Source organism: Cyprinodon variegatus, unplaced genomic scaffold, assembly GCF_000732505.1.
Source record: "Cyprinodon variegatus isolate N-32 unplaced genomic scaffold, C_variegatus-1.0 Scaffold22, whole genome shotgun sequence".
NCBI lineage: Eukaryota > Metazoa > Chordata > Actinopteri > Cyprinodontiformes > Cyprinodontidae > Cyprinodon > Cyprinodon variegatus.
The window spans coordinates 1,569,714-1,581,496 of record NW_015150475.1 but is presented as its reverse complement, the minus strand read 5'-3'; the positions used below and the strand labels follow the sequence as shown (position 1 = coordinate 1,581,496).

General features: G+C 37.9%; 2 protein-coding genes across 2 annotated transcripts in view; both read left to right on the top strand.

Moving 5' to 3' along the window:
- LOC107095606 (neuronal acetylcholine receptor subunit alpha-5-like) overlaps positions 1-8,100 on the top strand; it is a 10,971-nt gene extending 2,871 nt beyond the window's left edge. The window contains exons 3-8 of the mRNA XM_015391768.1: positions 2,448-2,599; positions 2,683-2,727; positions 3,983-4,092; positions 5,817-5,994; positions 6,063-6,758; positions 6,894-8,100. Coding sequence (XP_015247254.1) covers positions 2,448-2,599; positions 2,683-2,727; positions 3,983-4,092; positions 5,817-5,994; positions 6,063-6,758; positions 6,894-7,052 — 1,340 coding nt within the window. The 3' untranslated portion in view covers positions 7,053-8,100. The remainder of the gene's footprint in view (positions 1-2,447; positions 2,600-2,682; positions 2,728-3,982; positions 4,093-5,816; positions 5,995-6,062; positions 6,759-6,893) is intronic.
- Positions 8,101-8,702: 602 nt separating this feature from the next.
- LOC107095599 (UDP-glucuronosyltransferase 2C1-like) lies at positions 8,703-11,518 on the top strand. The gene is made up of 2 exons (XM_015391759.1): positions 8,703-9,041; positions 9,140-11,518. The coding sequence occupies exon 2, from the start codon at positions 9,147-9,149 to the stop codon at positions 10,752-10,754; it is 1,608 nt and encodes a 535-aa protein (XP_015247245.1). The 5' UTR covers positions 8,703-9,041; positions 9,140-9,146; the 3' UTR covers positions 10,755-11,518.
- Positions 11,519-11,783: the final 265 nt, after the last annotated feature.

Sequence of the window (11,783 nt, the reverse complement as noted above, 5' to 3'; positions counted from 1 at the left end):
TAAAGTGGCCGGTGAGTGTACTTATGTAATTGGAGAACGTGGTTGATTGAGTTTTAGGTAATTACTTTCTAAAATAATTGAACTGAATTAAATATGGGGAAAAGAAAGCACAATCTAACTGAGGACTGCATGAACAAAAATTGATTGTTAGGTGTTGAATGATAAAATACATATTACCAAAGCAATTTGACATTTTAAGGATGTTATAAACAGGAATATAAACAATAAGAAACGTGGCTGTGAGTGTTATGTTCATTTTCCATCCCATAATGAGCTCTATGTGAGTCCCAACATTTTGGCTTTCATTAACTTTAGCCAGAAATGATCAAATACTCAACAATGTTCCAATTGTAAAGGGAATAGATTAATGCTAGCTTTAGCACTTTTTTTGCAGCTATTTCTATGTCTATATGCTTATGCTTATCTATGTTAAAGTTGAATGTGTTTATTTTATTTCTAAACTACAAAGGAAAATATATTGTTGCTATGAATTATAATAAAAAATAAATAAAATGTAATTGTTGATACTGTTTGGTTCAGGTTTTGTGGCCCTTGATCAGTTTTCTTTAGCTGTACCCAGAAGCAAAAACCCCTCTTTGGCTTGAAAACTTTACAGAAACCTGCAATAGTGTCTTTTCTTTAGATGCTTTGCACTTGTATTGCAACCCTATGCCTTCATCAAAGATCTACTATCAGTGAAGATCTCCACATCTGTATTATGAGCCAATCACCGGTTTATATATTTCATGCCCACTTAAATCAATCTTTTCTCGTTTATCGATAGTTCAGCCCAAGACAGACAAAAAACAATTAATCAAAATCCAAGAGGTAACATTAAATATTAATTCTGATCTACAGCAGATGCCAGTTCTGACAGATTAAGCTCCACTTACATTTTAAATATTTTTTTCTATTTTCCTGACAGCAAATACAGTATGCCTCAGGCTAAAAAAGCAATATTCCTGAGAATATGACAGCCTATCTCATGGCAGATGTATGTTGTAGGAGGACTAGTCTGTATTGTCAATGACAGAGCAACATATATATGTGCGGCCATTGTTGCTGATTTTCAGATACAGCAGTTTACAAAAGCACTGATATCCTTATGAATTTTTTTTTTACCCTACAGCAGCAAAGTGCAGTACATTTGATTGGCTTGTAATTAAAAGTAGGATATTTTGTATTGTATTATATATTTAGAGGATACCCTTGAGTCAATATATTGTTGAAGAATCTTAGGACACTCTGGTTGTTGAATTTCTCTACATTTATAGGCTGAATGATTTCAAACTAAGCCACAGTATGGATGTTGGAAGTCTTAGCATAGTTCTCAACTGGAGGCATTGATGGAATATTTCTAAACCATTCCACCAGCGCTCTGATTGTATTTTAGAGCTGTCTCTCTGGAAATAAACATTCATCTACTGTAAATCTTTGGTCTTTAAGAGCCACTAACAGATTTTCCTCCAGGACTGCCTTCCCTTTTGCACTCTTCCTATTACCGAGCAAAAAAAGGTGGGAATCTGGGAGGATACAACCTGTATTTTTTCTGCATCTGTCAAAGATATCGCATCTTTTCAGGGATCCAACGTCCGTATAATATATATCTGTCTGTGAAAGGATTTTTGACAGATCAGATCTGTCTAAATTTGTCTGGATATTTTACGGAATCTGACAGATCCGTATCTTCCAGGATACCAACCCTTTTTGTCTACTGCATTTCTTTCAAATTTGACAAGCTTTCCTTACTCTACTTAAAAAAAGAAACATTTCTGCAGCATGATTCAGCCTCCATATTGTTTTAAACATGGTAAAATATGGTATCCTGTCCTGTCCTGCCCAATCCTGTCCTGTCCCATCCCATCCTGTCCTTTCGTGTCCTCTCTGTCTCATCCTGTCCTGTCCTTTCCTGTCTGCTCTGTCAAACCCCATCCTGCCCAGTCCTGTAATGTCTGTCCTGTCTTTCCTGTTCCATCCTGTCTCATCCTGTCCTTTCCTGTCTGTCCTGTCCCGTCCCGACCTGCCCTGTCCTGTCCTCTCCCGTCCTGAACTTTCCTGTCCTACCAAACAGTTTGATATGATGCATGTTTTTAAATTAGCAGTATTACTTTTCCACCACACATACTTAATTTAGGTCAAAGAGTGATATATTAATATTATCTGTCAACAACATGTTTTTGTTTTTTTTAACATCATTTATAATAAAGCTGGAAATGGATTCCTTTCAACAATAGTATTATCTTGCCACTTTGCCATAACAACTAGATTTGTGAAGTGCACAACTCTCACCCTATCTCTGATGATTGTACTCCTCACCAACCTGTCTGTTATGGTAGACTGTCCTGAGACACTCTTTTAAAACCTTTTAGACCTCGAAAGTAAATCCAGGATGTTTTCTTGTATGCTGAAGCTCTGAACCGTATTTTCTACCTTTTCTCTGATCTCAGGGGTTCCAAATATCTCTTCCTATGCAAAAGCAGAGGACAAACTGTTCAAATATCTCTTCCGAAACTACCAGAAATGGGTTCGCCCTGTGGAGTACCTAAACCAGACCATCCGCGTGAGGTTTGGGTTGGCTATTTCCCAGCTGGTTGATGTGGTAACTTCTATTTTTACTCATTTTTAATGGTTCTGAAAACTGAAGCTTTAGTAGACCATTTGTTTTTCATTTATCCATCCTAGGACGAAAAGAACCAGCTGATGACAACTAATGTCTGGATAAAACAGGCAAGTCCAATAATAAACACATGATTAACTGATTTTGTATGTCATTTATTTATATACAGACATTCAGGTAAACCTGTTTGATAGTCAAAAGCTAGATTGTGTATCAAAGTATTTTCTGGCCTAGTAAGCTTTTTTTAATCAGATGTAGTGGCATTTCACTGACAGCTCTCATCTATTAGACCTGATTAGACCCTGAGCCTAACCACCTACTTCCACGCACCCATTCCATCCCCTGCCCCATCCTGTCAGCTCTATATATGGAGTCTGTGTCAGGTCTTATACATTATTTAACCAAACTCCTTTCTGCTCGGATATATAAATTACTTCATTCCAAAAAGAGACGATGGGCAGAAGCCATTGTGGTGAGCTATCATCCCCAATTTCATCACATGCGGAATACAAAGCTGTTTTCATTTTTAGCCATTTATAGTTAAATTACAATGTGTATCAACATAAGAGTAAAGATGTAAAAGTATGCCCAACTTAGCTAAAAACCTCTAGGACAAATGTAAACATGGCATCATGTATACATTTGTCCCAGAACGACAGGGAGTGTTGGCCTGGTGGTTGGGGCATTGCGCCTTGATCCCAGAGGTTCTGAGTTTAAGACCCACTCCCACGGACTGCCATTCTGGGTCCCTGAGCAAGACCCTTAACCCTGCACTGATCCCGCACAATGGCAGTTCACTGCTCCCCAACGGGATTGGTTAAATACGGAGAGTGAATTTCATTGCTCTGTACTTGTGACACTATAATGACAATAAAGTTGAATTCTATTCTATCCTAATGAGATGTACAACACATGATTACATGCCAATAATATTATTATATAGAATTGTAGCAAAAAGAGCATGACAATTATAAAAATAAACAAGCAATAAGAATCTGATGCAGAGCAGCAGATTTGGCAGCTACATGATGCCACGGATAGAGGGATAAGAGAAATGAATTATATTCATTAAAAACATCTAGAAGTATGAAAACTACAGAGTTATTATTTGAAAACATGATCTATTATGCAAAAGAAAAAAAAAACACACACAAAACAAAAAAAATACAAAAAAACATCAAAACTTTATTGAGCAGCTGTATAGAAAATACACATAATGTTTGCTTTTAAAGCTATTGGAATAAGTTTTATGTTTTTCCTTCAAAAAGAAAAGCACATATATTTTTGTTTTCTTCTCTCTGCAAGTTGTTGCAAAATGTATTTGTTTTTTTAACAGATTTTTCTTTTTTTCCCCCTGTTGTGTAGGAATGGGTTGATATGAAACTGAGATGGAGCCCTGAAGACTTTCTGGGCATCACAACCATCCGGGTTCCATCAGACAGGATCTGGCGTCCTGATGTTGTGCTTTATGACAAGTACGTAGCATGATGTGGTGTGTGATAACTGATTTATGATATTGACACAATAAAGGTAACACTGTGCTTCAAGGGTTTTAGAGAACTGTAGTCATATAGTGACTTTCAAAAATATTTTTTTGTATTGCTGTGTTGTGTTCCTTCAGAGAGAGGGTAGCTAAGGTATAGAAGCGACTGTCTGCTCAGGCTCATGCAGAAGTTTAACCAGCAAGGAAATGGCTTAGTCCAATATTTTGGTTTTCTTTAAATAGAAATGTTTTTTTGTTTTTTACTCAGACTGTATCATTTGAATAAACTGACTGTAGGGGGCCTTGAGACCATGTGTTGTGAATTGGTGCTATATGACAATAAAATTAATTGAACTGATTGAGTTCAAAAAGGAAAACAGCCAACAGTGTTTATTCTGTAGATGTGTTAACTTACGTAAAACCAAAAATCCTGCAGAAGTTGTCAGAATTTGTAGAAGTTTTTAGATGGACTGAAAATACAGAGGCAGGGGCAGAGATGGGTTATTGCATATTTACTGTGATGATGGCAGCAGCATTAATCCAAAGGTAAACAGGCAAGCATCACAGGGACCAGAACAGAGTAACATAGGAGGAACATAGGAGGTGACTGACAGGATGGCTGAGTTCCAAACCGGCCCTAAACACTAGCCCTTCTTTTAAGTTAAAGACTGTCCCAAAACCTGTAGTAGGTAAGTCGAGTGAACAATTCAGCCCTTAAATAGTGAGTCTATTTCTGGGGCAAATGTTTGATGTCATCACAACCTAGGCCACAGAGCAACAGCCACGAACATGGGGTGTCACTTTGTTGCTATAGAGATTACAGCTTTCCTTATCCGTTGGAGGGAATAGGCCATCCCATTCCTGTTTATACCCCCTTTCTTCAGTCAAGTTGCCCGCCACAATTGTGAGTGTGACTTCATTGCGAGGAACACTCAATAGTTAAGGGGTAGTGCCTAGGGGGCATGGGATTCAGCCTAACTTAGAAAGAACTTAAATAATACAAAAAGGAAATGAGACTAAGGCCCAACCCTCCATTGTGCGTTCCCACAGAGGTTTCACCACATTAAGGGCTTTCCTAAACCCCGTAGTGAGTAGGGAGAGGAGACCGTTCAGCCCTTAAATAATGGATTGTATCAATGCAGGCTGGCTGGAATTGGTGGCAGCGGGTGTAACAAACTAATAGTGGAGGAAACATTGGCATTCAGTAAGGGACTAGAGATATCGTAGGATAATTATAACGTCATCATCTAAAGATATTTGTAAACAATGAATCATGCAAAACACAGAGTAACATAAATCAAAGCGTGACTGATTGACAAAAGACCAAAACTGAACAGAACTAAAAATAAAAAGAGCAACCGAACTTGACAGTATCAATTGCTTTGAATGGAGCCAATGTGAAATCTACCCCACATTTTACAGTTTCAGATTTAAAAAACAAGCATAATTTACCTTCCACTTTGGAAACTACATACACATAGCTGCTGCTATGAAATTATTATTATTTTGTTAGAATCCACAATTTCATATTTTAAAGAGGAACTGTAAGAGCATTACATATGTAAATTATGGTTTGTAGAGTCAGCTCTAGTGATTATGTTTAAAATAGTCTTACACATCTTGTAACAGATGACGATGATGCTTAATGGATTCAGGTATTTTAAATTGTTGTGACTATTTCTATGAGTTTAAACTTGGACATTCTTTTCTCAATAGTTCAGACGGACGTTTCGAGGGGACTGTCACTAAGGCAGTTGTTAAGTATGATGGAACCATTTCATGGAATCCACCAGCCAATTACAAGTCAGCCTGCACCATAGATGTCACCTTCTTCCCCTTTGACCTCCAGAACTGCTCCATGAAGTTTGGATCTTGGACCTATGATGGCTCACAGGTGAGTCTTTATAACATTGAATGTGTCCTGGGTGATGATTTCTTACTAATTTCATGGTATTTTGATAGGTGGACGTTCTACTGGACGACTTCCATGTGGACAAGCAGGATTATTTTGACAATGGTGAATGGGAGATAGTGAAAGCCACAGGCAGCCGTGGTCTGAGAAGCGATGGCAGCAGTTCCTATCCTACCATCACCTACTTCTTTATCATCCGCAGGCTTCCTCTTTTCTACACCCTCTTTCTCATCATCCCTTGCATTGGCCTGTCCTTTCTCACTATCCTCGTCTTCTATTTACCCTCAAACGGAGGTGAAAAGATCTCTCTATGTACCTCCGTGCTGGTGTCACTCACAGTCTTCCTCTTGGTCATTGAAGAGATCATCCCTTCCTCTTCCAAGGCAATCCCTCTTATTGGGGAATACCTGGTCTTCACCATGATCTTTGTCACACTCTCAATCGTCATCACCGTCTTTGCCATCAACATCCACCATCGCTCCTCATCCACACATCATGGCATGGCACCGTGGGTGAGAAGGATTTTCCTACACCGACTGCCAAAGCTGCTGTGCATGCGCAGCCATGTGGACCGCTATGCTTCAGCTGGAGAGCCTGAAACGGGAAGAAATGCAGGACTAGAAAAGCTAAATATCCCCACCCCTGAGCTCAGCCCTCCTCTGTACACCCATCACAACCTCCAAGCAGCTTTGGAGTCTATTCGCTATATCACCATGCATGTGGTTAAAGAAAACCAGGTCAGAGAGGTAAGTTTTAGTAAATTGCTTTACATCAAAAAAGGCTAATAAATAATAACAGCATGATATTCAGTGAAAGTCCAAATTTTCTTTGTTTTTAGCAATTAAACGCATTTTAAGAGATTACTTCTTTTTTTTCTGTAGGTGGTGCGAGACTGGAAGTTTGCTGCCCAGGTTTTGGATCGAATGTTTCTATGGGCCTTCCTCCTGGTGTCAGTTCTTGGCTCTGCTATCCTTTTCATTCCAGTCATTCACAAATGGGCCAGCATCATCGTCCCTACACATCCTGGCAGTACTCTCTAGAGGCATCCGGTTTATTCCATTGCTGATGAAAGAAAAGCACATTAGCTGCTACGACACTATTTGACATTTGAATGACTGAAAGGACCATTTAACAACATTCCTTTGCATTAGATTTTGGAGCCAGAAATAATTCCAACTGGAGATAAATACATGTTGATTTTATAACTTTATTGTAAGCTTGTTTCCAGTTTCCAGCTTGACGAGCAACAACAGAAAAAATCAATACAGATACTCCATGACAATTTCTACGGTAAATGAAACCAAAAAACGCAAAAGGGTTTCTAATTTTATTTTTCTTTTATTTGGAGGTCGTCTACATTCTATATCTTTAGATATACATGTGGTTCCTGTTTGGAAAATGATCATAGAGGAAGAACATATCATTTGAGTAAAACATGGCCTTTTTTGCTGCTTTTTTTGTTTTTTATTTTGTTCTTTTTCAGATTCTTTTCCTACAGAATAAGTAACCCTTTGGAACTGTAAAGAAAACATTTTCTTAAGTTAAAACAAGAGCCTTTTTGCAGTTTTCTTGCAAACATTCTTGTCAGGATTTGTAGTTACCAGCAATCTGCTTCTTTTCAGAGCAAATATCCTGAATTCCTGTGATGGGCTGGGTTGCATTTAAAATAACAGAGATGTTTAGACACTGTTCTTGGATGTTTTGCATATATAAAGATTTTCTTATGTTGCCTAGAGTCTTTTTACAGATTACCCATTGCCTTTTTTTGTTAGAATTTAAAATTCACATCACTCCTTTTAGCTAGGGACAGACTCTTTCTCTTGGAAGGCTATCAGAAGATTATAGATGAGCTCAGTAACATGTAAAGGAAGATGTTGACACACCAGCATGTGTTGCTATCAAACATAATGTAATCAAGATTATATAATCAAAGTTCAACCTTTCTAAAAAAAAAAACAATGCTTGGTCCCAATGCTGGGAGGAGCCAGGAGCTTTTAGCAATGCATTTGTTGCCTCTCTGTGGCTACAGATCCAAAGTACAACTACAGAACTGCAACACAACATCAGTCTATTGTGTAAGACAGCAGAAACTGAGAGATTTACTTTCTAAAAAGTACAAATATCAATCAGGAATAAACATGCAAAATCTTAGTTTCTGGAAGAAATGGTGTAAAAAAAAAAAAAAAAAATGTGTAAACTAACTTATTCTATTGAGGAAGCTCACTTGAGCTTCTTGTATCTATAATCTGGTTCTTTTGGGTATGATTTATATTTCATGACCGTAGCTCAGGGTCAGAACACATACTGACTGGTAAATCACAAACCTGTTCATCCCTCCTGCAAAAGGAGACACAATCTATCCATCTCTCGCTGGTCTCTGCTTTCCTTTTGAACAAAAAATCAAAGACTTTTAACTGATTGTCTGAAGCATAGAGCGGCCCTTAACCTAGAGGGAGCAGACTTTCAGTTTGGGAACCAGGACTTCTGAGTAAATGGAGGTGACTACATACTGAAAATAATTTGATATTATTCCTACTTTAATCACTGCATCTGTCCTGTTCTGATTTTTAGAATCTATATCTACATTTGATTATAATTTGCATTATTCCAATCTGTACAGAGTGAAAAAAACATCCAGTATCAACTAGAAACATGGACTTTTATATTGATAAAAGTCTTTGCTTAGGGTTTGATCCGTTTTCATCCTGTCACTTTTGAGGCTTGATAGATTATGCCAAAAGTGATTATGTAATTTTTACTCCTGAACGTTATAGTGAGGACGAGAAATGGTGAGTCAAACACCAAAAAGAGCTCAGGTTGTAATAACAAGGTTTAATTCAAAGCAGGCCTTTTGTACATTGCAGCTTAAACAAAGAGGCCCCTTCTTTGGGGGAAAAGTCCCTCCCCCCAAGAAAAGCCGATCTATAATCGTTCCATGCAAGCTGTTCTGGAATTTGGAATTCACTTATCCAGAGTCCAAGATGTTTCACACTTAGAAAATAAGGACCTCATAGGACCAAGTTCAGCAGGTATATGATTGTTGGTGTAAGATATATATATGTGCACAAAATTTCTTAACAGTTTCAGTATTCTGTGTAATTCTTTTTTTTTTTTTTTTTTCTTCAAGGTTTAAGATGACATCCAGGGGAAATGCCACAGCATATCTTCTCTTGTTATTTGCTGCATTTCTTTTGTGGAGACCTGGCCATGGAGGAAGGATTTTGGCCTTTCCTTTAGAGGGAAGCCACTGGGTGAATATGGAAATTATGGTTCAAGCTCTCCACTCTAAAGGACACTCTATTGATGTAGTTAAAACCAACAAAAGCTGGTATATCAAGGATGACTCTCCGAGCTACAAAAGCATCACAGTCCCAGTTGCAAGAGCCTTCAATCATGATTTCATCAACCCAATCCTGAGGAAGATTTTTGAATTAGAGAGAGGAAAGAGCTCCATCATAAGCTTCATTAGTTTGCAGTTTGAAATGTTTAATGCTATGTCCGACATGCATGGAATGATGTGCAAGATGGCTAGCAGTATGTTGGAAGATAAAAGGTTTATGAATAGTTTAAAGGCAAGGAAGTATGACCTGGTACTGACTGATCCTGCATGGGGAGCAGGTATAATACTAGCTCATGCTCTCAAACTGCCTCTAGTCTATAATGTAAGATGGGTTACCAGTGGGGAGGGCCACTTAGCTCTTGCACCTTCTCCTTTATCTTATATCCCAATGACTGGCTCAGGACTGACAGACAAAATGACTTTCATACAGAGAGTCAAAAATCTCCTTTTCTATGCTATCTGGGAATTTCAGGACACCTTTTTGATCAGTCCCCAGTATCAGGCCGTCTGTGATAAACTATTTGGCCCAGAAGTTAGACACAAAGACTTGTTACGAGGAGCAGACCTGTGGCTCATGAGAGTGGACTTTGTTTTTGAGTTTCCTCGCCCCACCATGCCAAACGTTATCTACATTGGCGGCTTTCAATGTGAACCCCCTAAGCCTCTTCCTGAGAACTTGGAGGAGTTTGTACGGAGCTCTGGAGAGCATGGAGTCATCATCATGTCTCTTGGAACCTTTGTAAGTGAACTTCCTTTAGAAGTGACTAACAAGATCGCTGAAGCCTTTGCTCAGTTACCCCAGAAAGTCATCTGGAGGTATAATGGTATCAAACCTGCCACTTTGGGAAAAAACACTTTACTGCTTGACTGGATGCCTCAAAAAGATCTTTTAGGTCATCCAAAGGTGAAAGTATTTGTCGCTCATGGAGGAACAAATGGAGTCCAAGAGGCCATTTATCATGGAGTACCAGTAGTGGGGTTACCCGTGTTTTATGACCAGTACGACAATTTGGTCCGTCTACAAGAGAGAGGAGCGGCTAAGATCATTACGTTAGCCACTGTGGACAAAGAGGACACATTCCTGAAAGCTGTAAAAGAAGTTCTGACTGATCCCTCTTACAGGATGAATATGCAGAGACTCTCCAGACTGCACAGGGATCAACCAATGAAGCCCATCGATACTGCCCTCTTCTGGATAGAGTTTGTAATGAGACACAAAGGCGCTGCTCACCTGAAAACTGAGTCCTACAAACTACCTTGGTATTCCTATTACTCTGTAGATGTTGTCCTTTTCTTACTGTTTGCTGTTGCATTGATTATGTTTTTAATAGCTAGGGCTTTCAGGTTGATCTTTCCTCCAAAATGCAGGAAAGAGAAAACAAATAAAAGGAAGAAAACATGACATGTTTCAGCTTTGGCCAATGAATTATATATATCTGCACAGTGGATTTTGGTTTTGTCCAGTTTCTACATTATTTTAAATAGCTACACTCTTTTAAATTGACCATGTAATAACTGAATGTTTATATATTTCAAAAATATCTCTTGTTTTTGTTTTATTAAGTAATTATGTAAGCTACAGCTACATTTCATTACATAAATCATGTTGGAATCTTAATACCCTCTCAATATCAGTGGCGTGTTTTATAGGCTTTTTGTGGGGTTTGTCCACATCAGGTTTTGTACATTTTATATTATTGCAGTTAAATAGCGACACCGACTGTTTAGTCTTAAAACAAAAACCACCGCAGTAAAAATTAGATGCAAAAGTATTCATACTACTTTACTTTACATTCTGTCATGAAACATCTTCAAACTGCTATGTAATTTAACAGAGTTGTATGCAGTACAATGAGGATTGTTTATAAGTAAGCTGAAATAAAAAAAAAAATAGAATTAACTGATTTTTTTTTTTCAGAAATATAAATCTCATAAGTGTGGCATGCCTTTTTGTTTTTACATCCTTACTCTGATCATTAAAAATAAAAAAACAGTACATCCAACTTTTTTTCTGTAGTCATTTTCAGTAAATATATTCCAAATGTGTGTAATATAACTTTTGGTCTCCAACACAGGTCCAGAAGACGTTCACAGGAGATTTATGTTACATACAGTAGGCCAGGTTTCTAGTCTAATCCAACGACCGATCCATCATCCTAAAATGGAAGAATGAGGGTGGATAAGGTCAGGATATAACAGAATGGCTTCTGAGAGATCTAAAATAACTCTGGAGAAGATCCACAAATTAACTGGAAGACTATTAATAGAGCAATAGTTCTGCACATAACACATAACACAAGGCGTGTTTCCATGTATGGAAAAAAAAAATCTGTTAATGATACAGGAGTTGAGAGATGATGCTTTGTGAAAATTATCCTATACTATATATATATATATATATATATATATATATATATATATATATATATAT